Genomic DNA, 25,525 nt, shown 5'->3' with positions numbered 1-25,525 from the left:
ACCAACATTGCGGAACGCTCTTCCTGTAAATATTCATTCAGCTGTCTCTGTTGTCACTTTTAAGAAAAACTCTTAAAGACACATTTATTTAAACAGGCCTTCGACTCACCTTGTAGACACTGATGTTTTAATTATGCTATTGTCTGTTTCTTTTAATGTTTTATGATTTCATTTTAATTTGAATATATTTCCTGTGAAGCACTTTGTGATTTCATTCTATGAAAGGTGCTATAAATAATAAAATAAATAGAAATATGGAATTCTGCTTGGGGAATTGTTGCATTGTATATTTACATGTATATTTACAGAGAGTATTGACTCACTTACTTACAAAAACGCAGAGAAAATTGAGAAAATGTCTCTTTTTTTATTTTATTTTATTTTTTTAACCCTGTTTTTATTCTTACCGCTCTTTTATTATGCCCTGTAGCAATTTGAGATTTGCTCCAAATGTAAAGTGCGTGACAAATAAAATACATTATTATTATTATTATTATTATTAATAAATAGAAATGTGCAAAATTACTGTATTGTTATATATTTGATACATTGATAAGATGGTTGAACTAGCCCTTAATAATAAATATATATGTATAAAGGAAAGCCAAAGGTGAAATAAAAAGACTCTTATTGTGAAAGTTTCTGCCGGAAGTTCTCTTACATCCTGTTTGACTTCACGCTGATTAAAATATCTCGTTACAGCGTCGATTTTTATCAACTACAGCCCTAAATATGACAGCCAGTCTGTACATCTGAGCACTAACGTCACTAATGTGAACATATAACTTCAAATATTGTCGCTCAGAAGCAGATTCCACATCTGTCCGATCTGTCAGGGAGCTAACGTTAAAGCAATGACCGGTTAGCTTAGCATCAGGCTAACGGCAGCTCGACAGATCGTGACAGAGACAATAAACCCTCAGAGTCGCGCGACAGAGACGAGATACATATATAAATATCAACTGTTTCCTCACCTGTCAGGATCCCCACTCGGGTCTGATGGTCGTGGTTAGTGAGCACCATCCCGTCCGCCGCCATGTTTACAACCTCTGTCTGCACCGAGCCGGCACATACACACACACACACACACACACACACACACACACACACACACACACACACACGCACACAACCTCTATGTGTGTGCGTGCGTGTGTGTGTGTGTGTGTGTGATGCTGCACCTCTGGAGGATGATACTATATCTGAGAGTGTCCTTATGTCTAAATGTCCTCCCAGTAATTAGGGAAGATTTTTGGGAACACATTTAGAACTTAAGATAACGTCAAAATATAGGTTCTGTGACCTTTCAGTAAAATATATTTATTATTAAAAAGTTCTGTAATCAGTGAGGGCCACATTCAATGAAACCACATTATTAAGTCTATTTTAGGACATCTGCAGCAGGGGCGGATCCAGACTTTCTGACTAAGGTGGCCCAGCTAGGATACTGACTCATGCAGGGGTGGCATGTAGGACTTTCACTAATGCCTGATTTATACTTCTGCATTGAATCGATGGCATAGCCTACGCAGAGGCCTACTCACATAGCTGACATGCACCTCCTCCAAAATGTAACCACCCGTAGAATTGACGCGGACCGCAAGCCCTGTGATTGGTCCTTTCTGCCCAGTGCCGGTTCTGGGGAGGGGCCCCCCTGTGGCCCCCTCCTCCACACCAAAATAATATCATACAATAAAAAAAGCATCGCGCCGATGTTACAGGCGGAACACATGCGTGTGGCACTTGGTTCCAGTCCCTTAGAGCACCAAGGGACTCATGTTGAGTGTAAACAGCCAAACAGCTGCTGTCAGTCTGCATTTTGATGTAGTGCACAGTAGTATATATGTCTAGTATAAAGGGATGCACTGATGTTTTGCCAGTTTGCTCTTAGCCGGTCCTCGACCTTCTCAGGGTTGAATGTGTCCCTCTCACAACACCCTTGGCCCCAGCCTGGCCCTCCCAGTAAAATTGGTCTAGAACCGCCGATGGCTCTCATTGTATTTCCCACATTTACATCACTTGAAGGCATTGAAGTATCTGATATTCAACCCACATAATATCAAGTATATGTTGCTAGTCTGTGTTGTTTAAAATAATTTCAGGAGCCTACAAGAATGTGTAGAATGGCCCCAGAAGTCTCTAGGGAGGGCCTAACAAAAGATCACCTTTGACCTAGGCAATAATATGATTGACACTGACAGCTGACATCTCTGACATATTCAAAACAAGGTTTTCATAAATTGAGTCAAATAGCGGCTAACGTTAAACTCGTATTGAGGAGTCCATATATGTGCATGTTTGGAGGACACCCTCACTCTAATTTGAGTGCACCTTCATAGTATTTAAGTCAGAACGTGGAGACAGAAGAGAGGTCGCGATGCTTGTTACTGATGCTGATGCTGTTTGATTGTAATAAATCTAATTACTATCCAAGCTGGCCAGTGTCACGAGGTTCATTCTGCATCTGCACATCACGGGCTGTTAAGATACAACAGCATATACAATCATGAGTAAAAAAAAAGGAAACATTCAAAGCAAACTCCTGCACACTGTGTATGTTTCAAAGATATATTATTGGCATCGTTTTGATACCACAGTGTTCCCAACAAATGTATCTTTGACTGTAAGAAAGTGTGCATGCGTTTGCTTGCATTGTTCTGTTGCACTGATTGTTCTCATATGCACCTGTATTATGAAAAGGTGAGGCGTATGAACAGATTGTGCCACAGTCACGTCAGTAGTTTGAAACTTGTTGCAACATCAGACCGCTGCAAAGTTTGTTCAAAGGCTGTTGCTGCTACAGGCAGCAGCACGATCAATATATTTCAACATCTTAAACAGAGGCATGCAGCAGAGTGGGAGAAATGTGTCTCACTGCTTCAGCCAACAAACACCCGCTCAAAAGCTGCCAACAACAACGGAATAAAACAACAACAGAGCCTAGCTTATGACATTTCAGTGTCATTAGCTTGATTTCTGTCCACAAGGAGGCAACAGTGTGCAACACAGTCATCACATCCACACTCCTCTCCTGGGCAGACAGGAGCCCCTTGAGTCTGCTTTGGCGTTACAGGTAATACATGCATCATCAAAATATACGAGAGACTGGATTCCTTGAGTCACAAACACACGGTCATGATGTTGCTACTGCACATGCTCAGTTCAGTCCTTGGGCCGGCAAAGAAGACGGAGGAAATGCTCAACATTTGCTTCAACGATGAGTTTTAAAAAGTAATTCGTAGATTTGAAATGATTATTTTTTTCTATCTGCTATAATTTTCCATAATGTCATGATCAAACTTAAATAAAAAGCTCCTTTTTTTAACTTGAAAACTCACTAACCTTTGATTAATGGATATAATGGGGACGATGTTTGGGTAACAGATGATTATGCAAATTATAATATCGACAGGGTGAGCAGGACCCCCGATGTAAGTCACACATTCCCTGCACATGATCCAGCTTACGAACAAAACTAGAGACATAAACAAGTTGAATCATAAACTTGATTAACAGATGATTTTATTGATTTTAAAGCGATTTCTTTATACAGCTAAAAATTTGATTTTGCAATTCCATGGTTGGAAATGCTTGGCAACAGATTCTTGGTAGCCTCCTTGATGAGATTAAACTGAACATTTCAATTTACATTCAAGTTCAAACATGATCCTGCTTATCTATTATAATTCCCACTAAAGTGAACAAGTCTAAAGCTTTGTTGGTGTAATCAATGCGCCTGCTAACAAGAAAGGACACAAATGCGATGAGTTGAAGTTTTGTTTTTAAATGAATTTACCTGATCACAACTCTGGTATTTAATCCAGATTGAAACAGTTAATTAGTTAATATCATTAGATATTTTCTGGTACTACGTTGATACTGTTCTAGGCAAGTTTAAACCTCAGATCATCCTATTGCAGCTTAAATTCTCATGTTTTTATTGAGAATTGATTTATCTTTACTTTATCTTAATTAATTATACTTTATTTGTCGTATTAATTAATTAATTCATTTTTTCTTGTATTATTTAAAGCTCTTAATCAATTTATTTGTTACCATGACCTCCTCTGATCCTCTTTATTTATTTTTTCATTCATTTATTTATCTATTGATTTATTTTTATCCTATTGCTCCACTCCCTTTTATACTGTTGTGTCACTTTATACTGTTTAATTTTTTTTATTCTATTTAACCTTTTGTGTTATATTTTGTTTTCTGCATTGTTTAAATATCCTACACGTCTTTCCATCTGTTAAATGTGTATTTTGTCTACTTCTGAAGTTTCTGCCATGCTTTTTCTGTTAAAGCATTTTGTAAACATTTGTTTTAAAAGGTGCTAGATAAATAAAAAATATTATATATTTATTGTAATACTTGACAATTCCCAACTTCTGTTTCATTTCCAATTCCTCACAACTTTTTACTCTGTAAAAAAACTTAAAGTGGTTTAAGACTGTGGACACCTGGAGGTAGTTTACACATGTTGTGTTCCAGTAATAGCGGCTCTTCCATCAGCAGGTCAGTCTCCACTGTAAACAATCTTTATGGTCCCCACATCCTGCTCCTCTGCAGGTTTGGAGGGTTCCTGCTCACGATCTCCCGTCGAGAAGAGGCTGGAGTTGACTTTGAGGACCCACTCTGTGATCCTCTGCTCCGTGTAGTACTCCTCCTCTTCTGCATCATCACTGTCCTCCTGCAGCCTCTCCAGACGGCCTTTGTCCACAGAAAGCCCAGACTCAGTTTCAAAGGCTGAGTCATCGGAGCAGAAATGTCTTTGTTTGAGTCCTTCCCGGAGAATGGCATCAAGTTCGACCTTTATCGTACACCCGTCCTTGGCATCATGATCCCTGGCATCCTTCGTTTGTCGTCCTGAAAGCTCTGGTGGTGCTGGAGTCAATGTTGCAGCTGGCTGGCCATCCAGCGTCTTCTGAATCCGTCTGCTGCGAGTCTCTGAGTCTTTGACCGCTGCTTTGCTCCTTGCTGCAGGAGCAACATAGATTTTATTAGATCTGTTTGACTCCTGATTGACTTTACACGGTGAAGCTTCAGTGTTCTGCACAGAGATGGTTCTTGATCCCTTGATGGGAGGCAGAGGGATGATTGTGGTTTGTCTTGGTTTGGACAAACCCATGAGGTGTTTGGACCTGCTCAGGACGTGTGCAGTGTCAGATAATTTAAGAGCAGCTTGGAGATAAATGGAGGATCTCGATCGGTCAATCTGTCGGATGCTGATCTCCAGAGCTCGACTTTTCCTTTCAGTAAAGTTGAATCCCCATCGTGCAAACCTTCTTCTGTTTAAATCCAACCAGTCTGGCTTTTTGTGGACAACTGTCTGAGAACTTTTCATAACTTCAGCAGCAGCTTGTTGCATCGTCTGTCAGGGGAACACAACCATCTTCAAGGCACATGAAACCACTTTGCTGTCAGTCGTCTTTTATACTGTCTGTCCCTTAAAGACCCAGCCCACTCCTCCTCACTCCACTCCCCCACACACACACACACACACACACATCCTGAGCAGTCATTCGACCTGTAACATTACACTTTACCGGTAACCTAAAAGGAACCAAACTCTTTCACAGCTGATGAAGAGTCATAAATCAAACAACAATACAGCACACAGAGCGGACACTTGAGTCTTTCATGCAGTTTGAAAAGATGATTCAAGTGGAAAGGTCAGTCTTTGGTGGTTTGACAACTTTAATGAGCCGGTGGTGTCACTTCTATTTGAGAGCTGGTACTTCCTACACTCCGATTTGGCCCTCAACATCGGCAGCAAGAGCCAAGACATAAACTGGCCTCCTCTCTGCACCCGGGTTTCATCAAGCTGCATCACAGCAGTCAGCTCAGACGTCCTGGAAATTGTGAAGTGGGGTTTGGATGTCCAGCACATCCCTCAGATGCTCAATTAGATTGAGATCTGAAGAAATTGGAGGCCAAGTCAACACCTTAAACTTCCTCCATTGCTAAGGTGAGTGGTCCAGCCCATTGCAGGCGCTTTTGGCAGTGTGCACCCTGACCGGTCTGCAGCTACACAGCCTCACACACAACAAACTGTGATGCTCTGTGTTCGGACACCTTTGTATCAGAATCAGCATTAACTTTTCAGCAGTTTGAGCTCCAGCAGCTCTTTAGAAGGATCACACGGGCCAGCCTTTCCCACCCATGACCTCGCTGCTTGTTCCTTGGTCTTCCTTCCTCCCTCTGCAGACAGGGAACAGTTCTGGAGATGCTCTGACCCAGTCGTCGTCACATGCTTTTGCTTCCCATTTTTTCTGCTTCCTACAAATCAACTTTGGGGAAAAGCTGTTTGACTTTCTGCCACACAGAAGAGGTAAACAATTATATTCCCTTCACCTATCAGTGGTCGTTATGATAACGCTGACAGTGCCACCCTAATAAAAACAGCCTGGACATCACTGCTGGATAGAGAGGTTTTTTTAGGCAGTCTTTATGCTAAGTTAGACTAAACATGACCTGACTCCAGCTCTGCACTAATCAGTGAGACTCAAGGTCCTTCACCGTCTCTGCTCTCTCTGGGATGTGTTTCCTTCACCCGACCTCACTGTCGGTCTTACAAATAAGCCTCCTGTAAAATATTCACCATGATGGTATCTGATCTGTCACTGTGGATAAATGGGACGAGATCGACGGAGCAGGAAATGACTGGTGTGTTCTGCAAACCTAAACCTGAGGTTTCAGTTTCAAGTCACGTTCTTTGTTTACGAGCTCCTCAGTGACTCCATCTAAATCCACTTCCTGCTTTTTTAATTAAAACTCTGCTCCGACTGAAGAGGGAGGAGGGAATTATTCAGCAGCTGTCTCAGACGCTCTGCACTTTGAGCAGCAAACCCTGATGGGACCGAAGGAGACACATCCATATTTTTGAGAAGAAATCAAATCAGACTCAAATGTTGCGTATAAAAAGGTCTTAAAGTGAGTCTCTGATGCTTTAAACTCTGAGTGACTGCTGCCCAGTCAGATAAAATCTTCCTCTTCACTTTGTTTGGACGTGCACGTCACCAAACATGCTGACTCTTTACTTAACAATGATCCCGAGGCAGGTACCGGCTATAGGGTTGCAGTGGATGTATTCTGAGCTGTCTGTTTCAGTCTGTGACACTGAACACCGCCTGAACGTGCCAAACAGACTGAGGTGAGCTCACTTCTTCCACTGACAGTGATGAATGGCTGATATGAGACATGAGGAGGGTTCAAGAAATCACATTCAAAGCTGAGACAGAGTCCTAACATCTGTTATCCTGCTGGTATAGTTAAGAATATTTCAACAACTGCCTTAGCATGACAGACAGGACGAGGATACTAAAGATATAACTCAGGAAAGGGAGTGTGTCTTTGGCTGTATATAAATATGGACAATGCCCAAGCCATAAGGCCTTGATGGACACTTGTATTAGGTGTTGGAAGCAGCTAAGCAGTGCCGCCTCTAGCTGCACGCAGAACACACACAGAGCGTGAGGCCTCATCGTACTTGGAAGGCCTCATTTTTGTGCAAGTGTCTGCAAGAAAGCAGCTTCTCATCAGGATCATAATCATCCTTTATTTACAGATTGAAGGAGAACCCTCATTTGCAATAATGCCGAGGTACTAAAGTGAGAAGAAACAAGACTGAAATTCATAAATCAAAAGGTGAAAGGGCAAGAAGAGATAATAAAACACATACAATAAATCACTAAAACAAAAACAAACAGAAGGCGCAGTTTAAATATAAAGCTCTGTCTATAACGTCCCTCCTGAAGATGCACTCAGTGTTTTGGAGGTCTCCTCTTAGGCAAGGAGCGATCATTAATCAGCAGATTATTTATTTATTTAGGTTTAAAGTTTATTTCGTGCAAGCCAACAAGACTCTGGCTGCTTCTGGTATTTAATTAAATTTAATTTCACTTGAAGTATTGTTTTTAAGGGTAGCTCTGCAGTTAGGAGACATGCGCTGAAGCAATCTGGCCACAGGTGGAGCTGCAGATTCAGCCCATTTCACTCAACATAACACAAATTTAATGTACCAATAAACTGTCTTCTACCTTCAGGTGGGTTCAGTCCACAGCAGAACAGATTCTCATGTGGGTTTAAAGCAGGCAGGCTATGGAAGCTCAATGGCTCCTGTCTTATTGTTTGTTATGTTTCCTCTCACTGTTACTCTTCCACTCTGAATCCAAAACATAAAAAACACTGCAGTTAAAACAGGACTTGTACATTCACATGTCAGACCATGAAGAGTTACTCTGAATGAGAATAAACTTGAATGGTATTTCCTCAGTTCATTCAAGGTTACTGTAAAGTCAAGGCCCCAAAACAGACGTTGATGCAGTACTCATGTTTAGAAACTAGAGGACAGTGTTGTAATACTTTATATTACAACACAACTAGAAACAGAAAAAACTAAATAACTGCAGTATGTTTCTAAATAATCATAAATTACATTAACAATCATAAAGGCAGATACAACATGGATACTATTACACTCTGTTTGCATGTACTGCATGGGTTCTGTTTACTGGTATTTGCTCCTGTGTCTTCAGATAAACAGATCATCAGAGGAAATTCCTCTCAGAGTTACAAACATCCGGACAGAGCGACTTAAATCTGCTGCTTCCTTCCACGCCCAAAATCAGCTGCAGGGAGTACTTGTCTTAGGTTTTTATTCTTGCTGCACATTTGTAAAATAAGTGAAAATTAGTTTTTACTGAACACGTTGTTGCTCTTTTTAAGGTCCCATCATCTACACAGGTTGACTCCTGACTCCTGCATGCTCTGTGTCTGGTATTTGCACTCCTCTTTTGTTTGAAAACTTTTATTTTTTGCAGTTCATCTTTAAGCACTCTCTGTATGGGGCCTTTCAGGTTAAATAAAACTTAAATTAATTGTTTTAACACTATAAAGAGCATCCTAATGGGAACAATGCATGCTTTATATTTGCCTCTCCCTCAATAATTCTGCAGTATGCACTGAAATAGAGCTCGTACATCAGAGAGGAAAGATGGAGCTGCACATTAGTTAGAGGAATGGCTTCCTTTTTTCATTTTCATCATTAGAAATCACAGTAAAAGTACAATAACACAGCTAATCTAACTTTAATCACCTGCTGGATAAAATTAGAGTAAGAAATTGAATGTTATAAGGCAGGTTAATAATGATCTTGCTCATCTAGCTTTTTAGAAAGTGTTTACCTTAGAATTTACCCTCTTAAATACATTTTTGTTATGAATACAAGTACTCCAAAAGGTGCAACAAACAAAAAAATGGGGGGAAAAACATTTTAAAAATTCAAAATAACACAAAAACACTCAGAATAAGCCTTAAAATTAAATACATTTGAGAAAGTCTTAAGGTTTAAACATCTAACTTTAAATCCCTGCAAAGAAAGAAGCCAATTCACTGACTGAATCTTTCAATAGAGGAATACAAATGGTAATAATGTGAATTTAATGAGTCGTTTTGCTTCTATTTTTGAAGGATCTTTATTCGAAATCACAAGAAGAATCATTAAACAATAAATAAAAAGTTGACTCCTCTTCATAATAAATAAAGTGCATCTTTTTGCTGTTTTTTTTAAAGTGAAAAAGAATGAGATATTGAATGAGAAACAGCAGAAGTCCGAAAATCTACAATTAAATTGTTTTCTAAACTGGGTCAGGCCCAGTACAAACGACGCATGCGCAGCTTGTAGTCTGCTTCTCAGTGCCATAGCAACCAGAGCAGATATCAAGCATCAACATGGTGAGTGTCGCTGTTATCTCTCTTTATCTTTACTTTCCTGGATTAATGAGCTCTTTAAAGGGTCCTAACTGTGTTAAAGTGTAAGAATATACAGTCACGTAGCTTCTGACGGCTGCTGCTGACATTACAGGATGTTTTAATGTCGCTGTGAGCTGAAATAAGCTAACTTTAATTAGCTAGTTAGCTAAACTAACTGGCACAATGAAGGATTTAGCTTTAACTAACTAGCTTCTGTGCTTAACTAATGAGACTACCTGAGCCTTTTATGCATTATTATGCTTTTATATCGTGTTTATAGAGGAAAGATTCCAGAAGAATGCATTTTAGAGCCTTATTGTGACATTTATAATCAAGATAGTGTAAATTTACAGGTTAAAGAGTGAGTTTAATGTAGAATAGCACTGTTATGAGCTTGTTTTATTCTACCTGTCTGCTGTTTTTCATTATAACATAATCCAGTCATTTCCTGGCTAACTGAATGGCATCTCATGTCTGCAGGCAAAAGCAACAACAGTGAAAGACGCACTGGCCAAATGGGTGAGTGTCATACAAACATACCTTAAAAACAAACTTAAAAACAAAGACAGGATACTTATTTAAAGTGTTTATTTATTTATGAGATATATATTCATGATTGGTTATTCCATTTCAACCAAAAGAAAATAAGGATCACAGCTCTCTGATTTGTACGGACATGCATCCACACATTTTATTCACTCCATGCTTGTACACATAATCGTGATATTGGTTGTTTTCTTGATGATTTTGAAAGAATAAGAAGTATTTTAATTAACGTCGGGTGGGAAGTTGCATGCACGTCTGCATTGGGCGTCTGTTTATTCAGCAATCCCTTCCTTTTCTTAATCTGTTAGATGATTATCTTTGGTTTGTGCACAACAACAGACATTTCAGGACATTTATCAGTAAGTTTAAGAAGCATTTGCCCCAAAAAATTGTCAATAAAACTAATTAAGAGTGGCAAACCTGATTCATTAGCAGTCATACGATCATAACTTTATTCATAAACAGTGAGACAAACAACATGATCACTAATATTGTTGTAGCATGGTTAATGTTATTTCTTTGTGCATCTTTGTGCAGGAGGAGAAGTCTGGAGAGAAAGGGAGCGAGGCCACGGCCATAAAGCTTTACGCTCAGGTTCCTCCGATAGAGAAAATGGATTCTGCGCTCTCCACGCTCACTAAATGCGAGTGAGTCCTGCACCTGAACTGTTTCTTATCTACATTAGTTTCACCGCACAAATACATGTTGAATTGTTTAATATTTTACTTCTGTATCCTGCGCAGAAAACTGTCACTGTCCACGAACTGCATCGAGAAAATAACCAATCTGAACGGCATGAGTGAGTAGAGCCTGCTTACATACAAAACGTTTAAAGACACGCATGCATACAGACTCTGTTGTGATCTTATGTTCCTGTTTGTGCTTCCAGAGAACTTGAGGATATTGTCATTAGGAAGAAATAACATAAAGCTTCTTACTGGTCTGGTGAGTACCACATTAAGCTGAATTAACACTTGCTAAATACAAACTTTGACTCTATGTAATATTGTGTTTTTGTTTGTGCCTGTGTGTGTTTGTGCAGGAGGCGGTAGGGGACACACTAGAGGAGCTTTGGATCTCTTATAACTTGATAGAGAAACTGAGGGGACTCCACCACATGAAGAAACTCAAAGTCCTCTACATCTCCAACAACCTGGTCAAAGATTGGGGTACGCTACAGTCTTAAATAAAGTCCACAAAGGGAAGAAATGAAATATTTTGGGTTGACTTTTGACCTTGTTAGCTTAAAATTAGGGAATTTCCAACACTTAACCAACACTTGACTATCTGGCATTGCACTTGTGTCATTCTTGCAATGAGTTGCTGATATTCAAATCAAGACAATATTTGCAAGTCCTCAAATAAGCAGAAGCTATAACATTTCTTGATAATTATTGACCAATTTGTCCTTTTAAAGCTGCAACGGAGCACAATTTGCACTTTAAAAAAAGGACAAATACAGAAAATGAGGCACACAGTAGAGACCTTTTGTAAAATTCTTATATATGATCTGAGAGTAATCACTGTATTTGATATATTGATTTGTTGTGGCCTTCTTTAATCTAACATAAGGTGTGTTTTCGGTGTTGTGCAGGAGAGTTCATGAAGCTGGCTGAAATGCCGTGCCTCGTAGACCTGGTGTTTGTTGGAAATCCTCTGGAGGAGAAGTATTCAGCCGAGGGAACCTGGATGGACGAAGCCTCTAAAAGACTCCCGAATCTGAAGAAACTTGATGGTAAGAGCGGTGCAGCAGACAGTCCTGATCAAAAACCTTATATCTCTGAAAAGCAATGACTCACAGTCCTGCACAGATCAAATCTAACTATAACTCATTTCTAACAGTTTAAAATAAGTCGTTCAAATCGATTTACTCAGTCAGCTGAGCGTAAATCAAATATATTCAGAAAAAGAATTGATGAAGAGCTTCAGATGGTCGTGAGATAGGAGCAAAATGTGGCTGACTGTATCCTGTGATCTATGATTAAAATGTTTTTGAGCATGCTCCATGACAAATGAATGTTTAAAATCAACAAAATAATCATAAATACGTGTTCTACTTTGGTTTTAATGAAGTAGAGACTTCATAGAAAATGATAATTCTCACATTTTTGAAGTAAGATCATACTTTTGTTTTCAGGAAATGTCCTTAGAAGTTGTCAGAAAGTTTACAGATCTGTAAATATTCTATAATAAACATTAAAGATGAGTCAGACTAGAAGTAAAAAACGTTTATGAAGGAATCATTTTCCTTTTTCTGCTAATAATCTTAAAAAACCTTACTTGCAGGATTTAAAGAAAAGTAATTAAGTGTTTTTCAGGACAAATAAAACTGAAATATAAAACTCAGTGACATAAGATCTGATGAAACACGGCGTAAAAGAAGAGCAGAGGGCAAGGGAAAGACATAAATGAAAGTATCATGTTTCTTGATCTGTATTTCTTACAAGGCAGATAGCAGCAACACGTCCGCTCTTTAATGCTGATGGTCTCCTTTTCTGTTGTTTCCAGGAACCCCGGTCATCAAAGAGGAGGAGGATGAAGCAGAGGGAGACAACTGAGGATCCTGCTGATCTGTCAGAAATCAAACCTCCTCCCTGAGAGTCTTCCTTTTTAAAGTTTTGTACGGTTTGTTGTGGTGCTTTTCTCTGTAAGAGGGGATTCTGAGCAGCTTAGACTGCACGTCCAAGCACAAAACAAGCACAGTGAACATGAATGTGTTGGAGTTAGGAGAGTGTGGGAAGTTGACTTGTGGTTTGGGACCAGTTGATCTACGGTTTTATTACATCTCCAGATGCTTTTACCTGGATGACAGTGTTTTTAAACTGTCAGATTCTCTCATATGTTTGCATTTGTTCACAGAGAATGACCTGTGAGGATTTATGGTACAGTCCAACTGAAGGGCTAAAAGTATCTACAGTGTTTTGTTTTTTTTACAGTGTCAGTGATTTATTGTCTCTGTATTCTTCTAGTAGAGTTAAAGCACAATGTAGCACCCACAACATTTAGATGAAACTTCTGAGTGGACCAAATGTTGATGTGGGAAACCTAGTTCTGGCTGTAAACACCAAACTCTGTGCTCCCTCAATAACACCACAAGAGAGATAGACAAGCAATGTTTAAATCTAGAGAGGTAATGCAACACATTAGACTGACGACTGATGGTTTGAAAAGTAAGACAGGTGCATCCCAGTACTGTTCTCTCTCTGACTTCTCAGGGCACTAAGCAGTAGAAGCATTAAAAAAGAGGGACATTTTTCTGTATCAACCTTCTCAAAGGACACAAAGGAAGCATCTTTGGCGATAAAATTGAAGACTAACATGACCAAAAAACTGTCTAAAGCTCTGTTTGGCACTATCTTCCCTCCAGTATCAAACTGAGGTCATGTAGACATACTTAAATACAACATAATTATGCATTGTTTTGAGATCTTGTCTATTTTTAAGGGCATTTAGCAATCTACTGTTTTTAAACTGGAGTCTTTGATTGATTGTGCTTCTGTAGTTTCAGCATTTTCTTGTTCTAACAGACGTGATTGTAATGTTTATGCATGTATGTTGCATAAGGTTGTAGATTAACGATGTCTTAGTGAAAATATTTTCATGTTTTTGAATAATTAAGGCATGTTTGTACATATGTATGTGAGATATTTATGGTTTTTAAATGATTTTGATATTTTAAATAAATAAACTTTGCCAGTTGAATCATGTCATTTGAAATAGATCTGTAACAGTAGTCATGTTTGAAGTTATACAGAAAGATTTAGTTTTAATTAAGTTATAAAAACAGGATTTATCCACCAAGTTCACAAATAGATGACTAGATAAAAGAATTCATCTTCTCTTATTTTAATGGCGGATCACAAACAAAATTGCAATGGTGTGTATCGCCACCAACTGTACATGTTACATAGTGTGTAACATCAGGATTTAATACTTCAGATTAAATTATTTTTTTAAATATTTTTTTTAATTCACATTTCACCTTAGACACATGACACCAAAACAAACAAACAATAAAACAATCAAACACGGGACAATTAAATTCACCGTGACACAAAACAACAAACAAACAAAAACAAGATCCACAAACAGAGCAGAGAAAAAAAAAGGACTTATACAGACATTAACTCACTCCTCGCACCACCATGCTTGACCTCTATAATTTCATAATTTTTCTTCTTTAAATAAATGTTAGCTGTTAAACAAAATAAATTAAAAAAAGAGATCGAAATAACCGAAAATGTTTGATCACTAATCAAACTTAAATTCCATATAAAGAAAACATGAATAGTAACAAATACAAAACAAAAAATAATAATTTGAAAAGGTTAATTAAAACAAATCAATAACTAATATAAGTAAATTAATTAATTTAATCACAAATAAAATATTTTAAAAAGTTAAACTTTCCATGTAAATTAAGGCCCACCCACTTCTTCCAGGATCACACTTCTGATTGGCTGTCTCACACATCAATCACGTTGTTGCTTTGTATTCACTTCCTTAGCAACGGCCTTCAACCCGGAAGTAGTAGTCTTCACCGCGAAATATCAACAACACGAACAGCCTGTCAGAGTTCGAAATTATGTTAAATTAGTCTTTTAAAACAGTTTAAAGTACTTTTTCAGGATTAAATGTAATAACTGAGTTAGTTTAAAGTGTTTATTATAAGTATAGTAGTATAAGTAAAGTATATATTTAGTGTTAGTTGTCTGTAATGCAGAGGAGTAAAGCCTCCGTGGAGGTGAAGCAGGTGATCGGTTCTCTCTGCAGGCTGCTCACGGCCTCAGGGCTTGAGGCTGTCCCAGCTCCGGAGACCTTCAGGCGGGCGAAATTCAGTGGTGGACCCGAGGTGGTAGGTTCATAGTTTTCACTGTCACAGGCTGAGATGTAACACGAGCTAGGGAAGCTGTTTTATCAGCTTCTAGCTTTTTAAACAACTTTTAACTTCGTCCTCAAATAATATAAAAACATGCCAACTTGTAAACATGACAGGCATGAATAAACAAATAATCACTTTAATAATTCAAACAGCATTATTACCTTTCATTGAAATAATTTGACACCTTATATAAGCCAGTGTTGCTTAATCAAATGTATGAAAACATTAAAGCTCCTGTGAGTAACTTTTGATTTGTACTGACTGTGGCGCCCCCCTGTGGACAGAACGCCACACTGTTGTTTTCTCCTACTCGTGCAAAATTAATGTTTTCAGATCCTAAACATCATCCAGCGTTCTTTTAGGAGACAATAAGAGCAGTCATTGTGAATCTATGTCTTGGAAAATGTAAACAAAGGCTGTTTCATCCACCCCCTCGTCTGACAGGGACCCTGTGGCCGGAGTAACACGCTTAACAACAACTATAAAGACATAATCAAAATCCTTCCTGATGGTCTGCTTTGCTTTTTAAGGTCATAAAGAGAAGTCAGCATTGATTTCAGTCTGATTCATCACTGATTGAAAACTCATCACAGGAGCTTTAACTTTTTAACCCCCCTCCTCTATTTTTGGGCCACAAAGGTGATTTTAGTTTCAGTAATTCAGTTCACTAAAGGTGGTAAAAGTACTGAAAGTATCTGGTAGAAATGTATTCAGTTGAATAACCAGAAAGCTACTGCACAATGGAGTTAAATTACAAGGTTGATGATGCTCTCTGAAGCATCACAAAGGTTCTAATCACTTAGGATAAAAGACACAAGATATGATCGCTTTATTAGATATTCTGTTTTTGAGCTGTACAATAAACTATAAACTAATAAACAGATTTTTTAACGTTACAGATTTTGATTGTAAAGCATGCTGATAAAATAAATGATGATCGATGAGACTAACATAATAAAATTAAAGTATGCAACCTAACAAATAAACGTAAATCTTTCTCATGAAGGAAGAAAGTTTGTCTTGGTTTCCTGAAGTCATTCTGCTCTCTGTTGTTCTCCAGGAGGATCAGTTTTTGCAGCTCCTCGCCAACATCCTGCAGACAGCGGGAGTTGTTTCTCATGAGGCGCAGGCTCAGCTTGGAGGAGGTCAGACACTTAACTGAATTTGTTTTTTTAAATTAAATCAAAAATATAAATGTCCCTGTCTGATATGGTGCTGTATTTTTATCACATTGTGCAGCCTCTGTGAGCTTAATGTTATTTTAATCGTATCCTGATTGATTCTGCAGAAGGTGTGCGACCAAATATCCCTAGAGCAACATATCATAGTCCTGACTGGTGTCAAATATCTGTTTATTTTAACTCATAGATAATTTTGTTCTCAGTTTAACTCACAGCTTCACTCCTTCATGACTCCTCACGATGGCGCTAATGACTTTCATCCTGCACTTTATGTTTTAGTTGTGTTCTGTATCCCTCAATTAATCAGATATGATGAAGCTTCATCACATGATTGTCTTGCAGTTTATCAGAGATCACACAACGCTATATCTGGATCTTATTTTTTAACTTGTATCATATCTTAATGTTTGTCACCTGCAACTCCTGCCTCTTCTGTGCAGCTAGATTAACTTTTACTGTTGGCACTGTGTCGCAGAAGGTAACATACCTTGACCAAGCTGACAACATCTCTTTAATGGATGGAAATAATATGTGGATTTTCTTAGGACTCCCCTCTCTTTCTGTGTCACCTCAGAGCCCCATAAGCTTGTAGCTGCTGGTCTCTGGCAGACTGGTTACCATGCAGACTGGATGTTCATGGAGGAAGAAGGTGATGGAGGAGAAGGAGGGCGATGCTCCAGCAGAGAGCTCCTCCTGGCTCTGGGCTGGCTGCTCGCTGCAGGAACTCTGGAGACCCTGGTGACACAGAGGGTGCAAAAACTGGACAGAACACTGTTTACACCTCCACCTGTGAGTCCCACTGGTTCACCTCCATCATATACAAATATGACGCTGTGTTTGAAAAGTTTAATACTCCTATCTCTGTTTCTCTTTGTATCAGGTGAGCTCTGGGTTTTCAAACAAGCCTCAGGTCGACTCGTCATCTCTGAGGAGACTTCAGTGGCTCGTCGGCTCTCTGAGGCATCAGGGCCGGATCCTGCTGTCCATGCAAGAGGAGCGAACTCGCTTACTTCATGCTGTAAGACCTACTGCTCCCTTAATCTGTTACTTTCTCATTCATGGAAACAGAGCAGAGGATGAGACACAGTTTTTATATTCCAAATAAGTTTAAAGATCATCTAAAATGACCACAGAATCTGTCTTTATATGTGTTCAGGTTTTTCTTGCCAGCCTCTCCTCCTCTCCGCCGTCCTCTCAACAAAACTCAGCAGCACTGAAGGAGGTAAGTTTGTTCCTGCTGTTTAAGTGAATCACTAACAAGTCTTTAAAGATTATGCTCGAACACTTTTTGCTTCCTCGTTAAAGATTCTGTTACCTGTTCTTGAATGTCGGCCGAATCAAGAAGAGGGAGATTTATTTATTTAAAGAGAATGTTTCAGCGGCAAAGCAATTCAGAAAGCTTCAGAAAAAACACCCACAGCATCATGGATAGAATAAAAAACACATTGTTTGTTCAACACAAGTCATGGAAGGACATCTAGAGTGATTCTAAATTAGACAAAAGCTCCTCACTGTGCCTTTAAGGTTCAATTTACTATGAATGACACTTTGTTAGGTTAAGAGCTGGTTTCCTATTTCTAAGTACAGCATCATACTGTGTTAAATAGACACTCTGTTGTGTCTTTTCCACTTTAATATGAGGGTGTTTTAGGACTGTGTGTGTGTGCGGCTGCTGTGCGACCTGTTGGAGTCGTATCTGAACTGGAAGCAGGCGGAGAAAGTCTTCTGGACCTGGATGGTGAGTCAGATTCAGAGACACGCAGGAAAACAATTCAACACACATTTTAAAGAGTGAATCTGCAAATTTAGGTTGGACTGAATTTGGATACTAAAAAACATCTGATCAGTGTCGTCCACGAGTGCAGCAACCAGGACATATGATACTAAGCATGTGTGTGTGTGTGTGTGTATGTGTGTGTGTGTGTGTGTAGGACAGTGTGTTGGACTGCTACCTGACAGATCCGATGGTTATCAAGAAGCCGACTCAAACGCTCAGACGGAGCACAAGAAGAGTGTGCCATCATGGAAACCGGGGACTCGAGGAAATGGAGGACATGCTCCGGAGACTGCCTACAGGACAGGTGTTCAATGCACTAACACACACACTCACACACACATAAGGTGTTCATGCCAACAGAGGAACTTTAAAAGACATTATCGGTCACAGCAGCACAAAAATCTGTTCGTAGACACAGGCCCTTAATTCTTAACTTTTAAGTGTAATAAAATACATTTCAAGTTTGATTTAAATGTATATTTTTGATACGTTGGCTGGAGTGTTACAGGAGAGTTGTTTTTTTGTCTTAACTCTTCTCGTTATATGTCGCAGAAAGGACAGAGGAGAAGCAGAGAGGCTGCAGCAGACAGAGGAGAAGGAGGACAGAGGAAGGTTCTGCAATCAGGATCAGAAACCTCCTTACCCCCCTTCCCCTCCATGCACACCTTTCCTCAGGTGTACCGAGCCCGACTCCAGTCCGCGGGTCCGGTCAAACGCAGCAGCCGACCAGCAGACGGTGGTGCTGAGGCCGCAGACGAGCTCCCTGCGTCTCAGGCCGCTCGGCTGCTGCTTCAGACGGAGGCTCTGCTGCTGGAGAGGAGGGACGCACGCAGACTGACCAACGGGATGCAGCTGCAGGAGATCGTCAGCAGGCGGGATGAGCTGGTGTTAATACCCCCGTGAAGTGTTTGGAAGAGTTCTGATAATAATGAAGATGATTTATTTATTAAAAAATAAACACAATATGATGTCACTGAGTCTCCCTTCATGTTTTATACAGCCTAAAAGGGAAACTGTTGATGAAGTCAAACACAGGCCACAGCGGTCAAAAACATAATCTACGTCTTTATTTATTCATCCATTAAATTAAAGAACATTTTATTTCAACAAAATCACTCCAGATTGATTCAACATCAATAAACTCATAAATAAGTGAATAAATAAACAATCCTAAGTATTTATTTAAACATATTTTGCAACTTCTTCATCCTAAAAATGTTCTGTCAGAGATAAAACTGTGAAATGGGCAAAGAGTTTTAATTCTGGAGGTGCATTTAACAACATCCGATCATGTCTGCACCATAAATCTAAAGTTATTCTGTTTACTGATCTATCTTTTAAAGACTCTGTCACTTTAAAAGGTTTTTATAATCATCACGAAGAGTTAACCACCAGCAGTTTCTGCATGTACGAGTTTAGCCACTTTTGTCTCTCCATGGAGGTGAGCAGTTTACTCTTCTCTCTGAAAGCAGCGTCATCGGCCACCACCATGTTCCTCTTCATCAGGCCGCCGCCCTGAGGCGACCACATGGCAGGCCACGCCCTCTCGTCGCTGTAAGGAAACACAAGACCAGCTTTAAAGCATTCAGGCACCAAAGGGCAGAACGCTGAGTAGTCTGTCACATTCCTCCTCTGCCTGTTGACACTGTTAAAAACGTCAGGCTGGTCTTGAGAGTCTCAACTCAACTCAACTTTATTTATAAAGCACTTTAAAACGACCACAGCTGGAACAGAGTGCTGTACATAAATAGACAACGCATGCGTAAAAACAATTAAAACACAGGATAATAAAACAATAAAAACAATAAAACAATAAATAAAAACAAACCATAAAAACACTGAAACAGGAGCAGAGTCTCATGCAGGGTTGAAAGCCAAGGAATAAAAGTGGGTTTTAAGATGAGTTTTAAAAATGGACAGTGAGGAGGCTTGTCTAATGTGGAGGGGAAGCTCATTCCATAGTTTTGGAGCAGCAACAGAAAAAGCTCTATCCCCTCTGAGCTTCCGTTTTGCCCTCGGTACCTCCAGGAGCAGCAGATCAGCTGACCTGAGGCACCGAGCAGGAGCGTAGGGGTGAAGGAGCTCAGAGAGGAGAAGGCAGGGCCAGACCATTTAAAGATTTAAAAACAAATAAAAGAATCTTAAAATGGACTCTGAAGTGCACAGGTGGAGGGGGAAATAATGAAAGTTTCTTGGCTTCATTCCATTGAAATAGTCTGTTACACTCAGTTTGAGTCTCTGCAGCCTCTTTAAAGCTGCAGTTAGTAGGATCGGGGTAAAAAAAACAGTACTAATTTCGTGCTGTGTTTGGCACTCAACAGCCATCAATGAGTGAGGTACTTTGATATTATGGCGAGATCTCTGTATTTCCCTATGCCTCTGTATTCAGCAATCTATATATTCCAATTGCTCCTGTCAGCTCTGACCAATCAGAGCCACTCTCCTGATTGTTCCTCCTACATCGTCCTGATTGAGCATGTACTACGATCTGTTTGTGGGCGGGGCTTACAGGAGCAACAGCAACTTTAAATGAGCTCACCCAGCTGTTATCTCTCACATTAAACTGAACATTTGAACTCATGACGAAGTAGAACAAGTTGAACAGGGTCTGATTGAGTTATCTGTCCTGAAACACAGACTGCATCCCGTGAGTGTCATCAGAAGTTTATTAATTACCTCGCCTCTGCTCTCTCTGGGCCAAAGAGCCACGCCTCCCTCATCAGTCCTCCTTTGCTATTGGCTGCTTCCCTGAGGCTCGGCGCTGACATCATTTGGATGCTCCAATCGCGGAGAGAAATGGAGGGGAAGAGGATGTCCCAGTCATATTGTTTCGGTTCCTCCGAATCATCTGGACTTCTGGAACCAGATTAGAGTCAGGATTAAACAACATCCAGGTATTAACTTAAACTCAAAGTTTAATGTAGCCCAAAGCAGACATGCATCCACACATTTATTTCTCTTGATAACAGGATCTTTAGCAGGGGATCACAGTAAGCTGGTCAGACCAACAAAATGAAGGTGTCGAGGCGTCGAGAAAACAACCAGAAAATATTTGTTATCACAGGAAATCTGAGTACGGATGCATGTCCACTTTAGGCTTCCGTACTGCAGAACTATAACTAACTCCAACACATTTTAGAGTTTGTTATTATTCACTTAACTGCTACAGTTTTAGGACTTTTTAAAATAACCACCTGAGATTTAATCGAGGATGAGGGAGGCCAGACGTCATCACTGTCATACCCAGGATGCAAAGCAGCAGAGCGGACATGCGGGAGAAAGACGGCAGCTCAGACATCCTGAAAGGATTGAAAAAAAGATGCTTCCTTGATTAGAACACAGAAATCCATCTCAGTTTTGCTGTGGATCCAAAATAAGTTAGCTGACAACTCAGTAAAATAAATAAAATGAATAGAAACATTAAGTATTTTTATTATAAGACATTTTAAATATATCTTTCTCAATGCTGTATTGCTCATATTTGATGCACAAGCAGAAAACAAGTCGTCTGTGTTTCCCTCTCTCACTATTTTCTTTTAATTTCAACATAGTTTCCTCGTGGTAAAGGTCTAGCTGTATTTCTTTTTTAAGATTCATACAATTAAGCTTCAAAATAAAACAAAATAGGCTTCAGTTATTTATTTTATTCTGCAATACAATCCGTATGACGCTCCGTCTGAGGTCCTGATAATACCAGATTCAGTGTTTTTGAGGAAGAGGATCACATATACATACACTTTGTGTTCATGTTTGGTGCAAGAAGTGAAGTAGGAAGTAAACAGCATGTGTTTTGTCAGCTGTCAATACATTTAGATAACTAAAACAAACATTAACATTTCAACTATTACTTCATAAATATGCATTAAACTATACTTGTTTCAGTTTGTGCAAGAATATACAAGTTACTGCTGGTTTGTGCATCGGGTTATTGCACATTTGCAAAACCTGAGCTGGAATCAAACTTCTGCCACCCTGAATCAATCATTTTTTTTTTATACTTCTGCAAAAGTTTAAAAATCATGTATGTGCATGCTAAAGCCACTTTAGAAAGATTTAACCCGCAGCAATATTTTTAAAATGAGATGAAAACAAAGGGTTGAAAAAGAGGCTAATTTCTTACCTGCTCCTCAGGTGGTCAGCCGGTCAGTTAAAAGTGTTTCCAGAAGGCGGCCTCTCAAAGTTTGGCTCCAGGAGTATAAGTCAAGTGTCCACAACAACAGAAACAACTTTGTGCAGTCAGAAACTTTGTTTACTTCGAACCCCCGTCTTCTAAAAATGAAAGATTGATATAAATAAAAGTTATTCGGATTTGGACTCTTCTTTTTTTTTTAATGGCTGCTTGTTTCTGTGAGCGTCTGCGTGCAGGTCAGTGCTGGTTTAAAAGTCAGTTTCTTGTCGCATGTACTTATATACCCAGGACTGGATTGTTTTAATCCCCATCCCCCCCCAAACACACCCACACATACACACAAACATGCACACAAGCACAGATCAAACCAACTTTGACTTCAGCGTGGAAGAGGAAAGCCCAAGAGGAAGAGCCGTTAGCTTGTTAGTGTCCCGTTTCCAAGAGCCCACCGTCTTATTACTGAAAATCATTACTGTGGTGTGTGTGTATGTGTGTGTTTGTGTGTGAGTTAGTGTGTGTGTCTGTGTGAAGGTGTTCATTCATACCGTTCGGCAGATCAAACACACACCGGATGTCCCTCTCCAAGACCAAGACATGACTGTCTCACTTTGTCTGTGCAGAAAAAAAAGATATTTTTAGTTCATTTGGCAAATAGACTATACTGGATGTCCACACACACACACACACAAACACACACACACACACATCCATAGCCGATTCAACCTGCAGCACCTACCATGGTGACTGACTTGAACACTGATGCTGTATATCTTTAGAGTTTGCAGTTTTCGCTCTGAATAGGAGGCATGTTCGTGTCCACCCCCTGAAACCATAGATTGATTAGAACATGGACGTGGTCTCACTGACGTCAACCCCAACCCTGAATGCACCCTGTGGCATCGCCCACTGCTTGTGCATGGGGTTAGTTAATACTTATGGGCATGCAGCATAGCACCCTCTGTCACCAGTGTGTGAATGGCATTGGCGCCAACAAGGATTTTGGGCGCCACCACTTCAAGATCTCAAGAATGTGGTGTGGTGTCGTCTTGCTGAAATATGTAAGGTCTTCCTGAAGACGTCATTGTCTGGATGGCAGCAGATGTTGCTCCTAAACCTGTAGATATTGTTCAGCATTAATGGAGCCTTCACAGATGTGGAAGCTACCCCTGCCATGGACTCTTATGATCCCCATACCATCTGGGATGCTGGCTTTGGACTGTGAGCTGATAACAAGCCGCGTGGTCCCTCTCCTCTTTAGAGTGGAGGACACAGCGTCCATGATTTCCAAAAAGAATGTCAGATTCTGATCAGATCACAGAACAGTTTTCCACTTCCTCTCAGGTCCAGAGAAGTCTCTGTGGTTCTGGATCATGTTTGTATATGGTTTCCTCTTTGCATGGTTCAGACCATTTTTAAACATGGGCCTTATTTTCAACACATTTCAGGGTCTAAATGATGAACTAGCAAGAAAGACTTGGATTGCTCGGGTGGATTGCCTGAGCCAGCAGCTGATTAACGACTGGGGTGACTGCAACCTAATCTATGCAGAGAAATAAAGACCTGCCATTATGTGCTCGTTTTGGTCCATTAGACCGCTAGGCCACCAGCGCCCCTCATGTCTGTTGAAGGCATGACGATCAAGGCCAACCGCATGAAGATCCTGGATCTCCATCAGCTGTAAAAAAAATGGGTGTTTTAACATTGGTGTCAATGGGCTTTCAGCTGCTTTTGGAGCCAGCCTCTAGTGGACACTTGTGGAACTGCAGTTTTTGCACATTTGGCAAGCTTCCTTACCAAAGGACGCCTTTTTGATGAATCTAGGTAAAATTATTCCTTTCCTTCAACTCAAAAAAGTTGAGAGCACATATCTTACTCAACTAGAGCAGTCTGAACAAGTCTGAACCAGAATGTTAAAGATAAGAGTACTAGATTTTAATCTACTAATATCGAGTGTTATCTTTTTCTTTCAGTTTCTTTGTCTTTATCGAAGTTACCCAAACTCCCCAGAGGTGGAAAGAAATGATGAAGTCCTTCATTGTGGCGATGAGGTGTCAGCTGGTGAACCAGTTACATAAATTGTGAATGGAAGCTTTACTGTTTCCTACGTGGCGGTTATCTATTTTAGATACAGGCTGATACGCAGCAGCTGCAAACAAAGGGGCTTCTCCTTTGGAAAGCCTGAAATAGGACGGACTAGTTCTTGGACGCATCAAGGTTCTTCTTGCGCTACTGTACAAAGACACCTTGTTAGTATGTCAGTATCAAGAAACCCCCATTTCTAAACATAAACTTTACTGGAATGATAAAAAACATGTCAGCTGTTTTTGATTCTGTGCCCATAGGACATGAAATAGTTTTATATGTGCATCCCTACCGACATGGAGAAAAGACAAAGGTCAAACGTGGACATTCAGCAGCGTGTTTAGCATACAGGAAGCTTGTTACAGTTTAACGGCCTCGTTACGGGCGTTGTGGGAAATAATGACCTGCGGACAGGAAGCAGGTCGACTTAACAAGGACCCTGGATTCTAGATTCATAAAAAGGATAACAAGCATCAGACACAAAGCCTGAGTCACCTCACACTACCTGTTCTCTGAGGAAACAGTCCACTCCCTCCACTGAATCGTTTCTGTATTTATGAGGTCAAATCAGAGACGGTGAACCGGTGATTAAACGCTTGAGCGAATCAAGGTGATCCAAGCTTCGTAACAAACCTGATATCACACTGAGTCATTCATAGATCGCTGCTCAATACAAACACAAACCGTGACCCTTCACACCTTGATCTCTGACTGTACCACCCATCCATGGTGACATGCATGCTCCTCAGGCATTGTTATTGGGAAGGTGGACAATTACTCGCAGAAAACCAACATGTCATGATTGAAGCATTCAAGGAACGATATAGGAAGGTGTAACCTCACCGATCAATGCACATGACTCACTTCCTACTAAACTTCTCTCCGCTCGGCTCTGCAGGTCTCTGGTTGTCTTGAATTGAGCCTTGATGGAGCCTGGTGCGTTTGTATTTTTGGGACCTGATGACACTCCTGTGCATATATGTAAAGGCTGCAGTTATCTTCACCTATCTTCTTCTTTACACCTTTCCTTGACGTTCTCCATCAAACCAGGAAAAAAAAAACAAGGACAGTCCCAGACAAACATTGTGTCATGGTAGTTTGATATAAACAGCAGCTTAAATACTTCACATCAACTCTCTGCAGGAGTTCTGTTCACTTTTCTAACGTCAACT

At 40.0% G+C, this 25,525-nt stretch overlaps 4 protein-coding genes across 4 annotated transcripts in view; 2 read left to right on the top strand and 2 right to left on the bottom strand.

Moving 5' to 3' along the window:
* gphna (gephyrin a) overlaps positions 1-1,072 on the bottom strand; it is a 29,417-nt gene extending 28,345 nt beyond the window's left edge. Inside the window, exon 1 of the mRNA XM_034674924.1 lies at positions 975-1,072. Within this exon, the coding sequence (XP_034530815.1) occupies positions 975-1,038 (64 nt within the window). The 5' untranslated portion in view covers positions 1,039-1,072. The remainder of the gene's footprint in view (positions 1-974) is intronic.
* Positions 1,073-9,664: 8,592 nt separating this feature from the next.
* On the top strand, positions 9,665-13,028 carry dnal1 (dynein, axonemal, light chain 1). Its single transcript, XM_034675933.1, has 8 exons — positions 9,665-9,738; positions 10,237-10,275; positions 10,840-10,949; positions 11,046-11,101; positions 11,192-11,247; positions 11,345-11,471; positions 11,897-12,037; positions 12,811-13,028. The coding sequence occupies exons 1-8, from the start codon at positions 9,736-9,738 to the stop codon at positions 12,858-12,860; spliced, it is 582 nt and encodes a 193-aa protein (XP_034531824.1). The 5' UTR covers positions 9,665-9,735; the 3' UTR covers positions 12,861-13,028.
* Positions 13,029-14,820: 1,792 nt separating this feature from the next.
* tedc1 (tubulin epsilon and delta complex 1) lies at positions 14,821-19,115 on the top strand. Its single transcript, XM_034675849.1, has 8 exons — positions 14,821-15,157; positions 16,245-16,329; positions 16,940-17,154; positions 17,246-17,383; positions 17,522-17,587; positions 18,017-18,103; positions 18,297-18,446; positions 18,695-19,115. The coding sequence occupies exons 1-8, from the start codon at positions 15,020-15,022 to the stop codon at positions 19,043-19,045; spliced, it is 1,230 nt and encodes a 409-aa protein (XP_034531740.1). The 5' UTR covers positions 14,821-15,019; the 3' UTR covers positions 19,046-19,115.
* Positions 19,116-19,233: 118 nt separating this feature from the next.
* pth2 (parathyroid hormone 2) lies at positions 19,234-23,148 on the bottom strand. Its single transcript, XM_034675850.1, has 6 exons — positions 23,008-23,148; positions 22,817-22,883; positions 22,263-22,411; positions 21,337-21,441; positions 20,819-20,998; positions 19,234-19,694 (listed from the first exon to the last, which is right to left on the bottom strand). Exons 4-6 carry the CDS (start codon positions 21,438-21,440, stop codon positions 19,517-19,519), a joined length of 462 nt encoding a protein of 153 aa, XP_034531741.1. The 5' UTR covers position 21,441; positions 22,263-22,411; positions 22,817-22,883; positions 23,008-23,148; the 3' UTR covers positions 19,234-19,516.
* Positions 23,149-25,525: the final 2,377 nt, after the last annotated feature.

This window comes from Notolabrus celidotus, chromosome 22 (assembly GCF_009762535.1).
Source record: "Notolabrus celidotus isolate fNotCel1 chromosome 22, fNotCel1.pri, whole genome shotgun sequence".
NCBI lineage: Eukaryota > Metazoa > Chordata > Actinopteri > Labriformes > Labridae > Notolabrus > Notolabrus celidotus.
The sequence above is the reverse complement of the archived record's forward strand: the minus strand, read 5'-3'. Positions and strand labels throughout refer to the sequence as shown.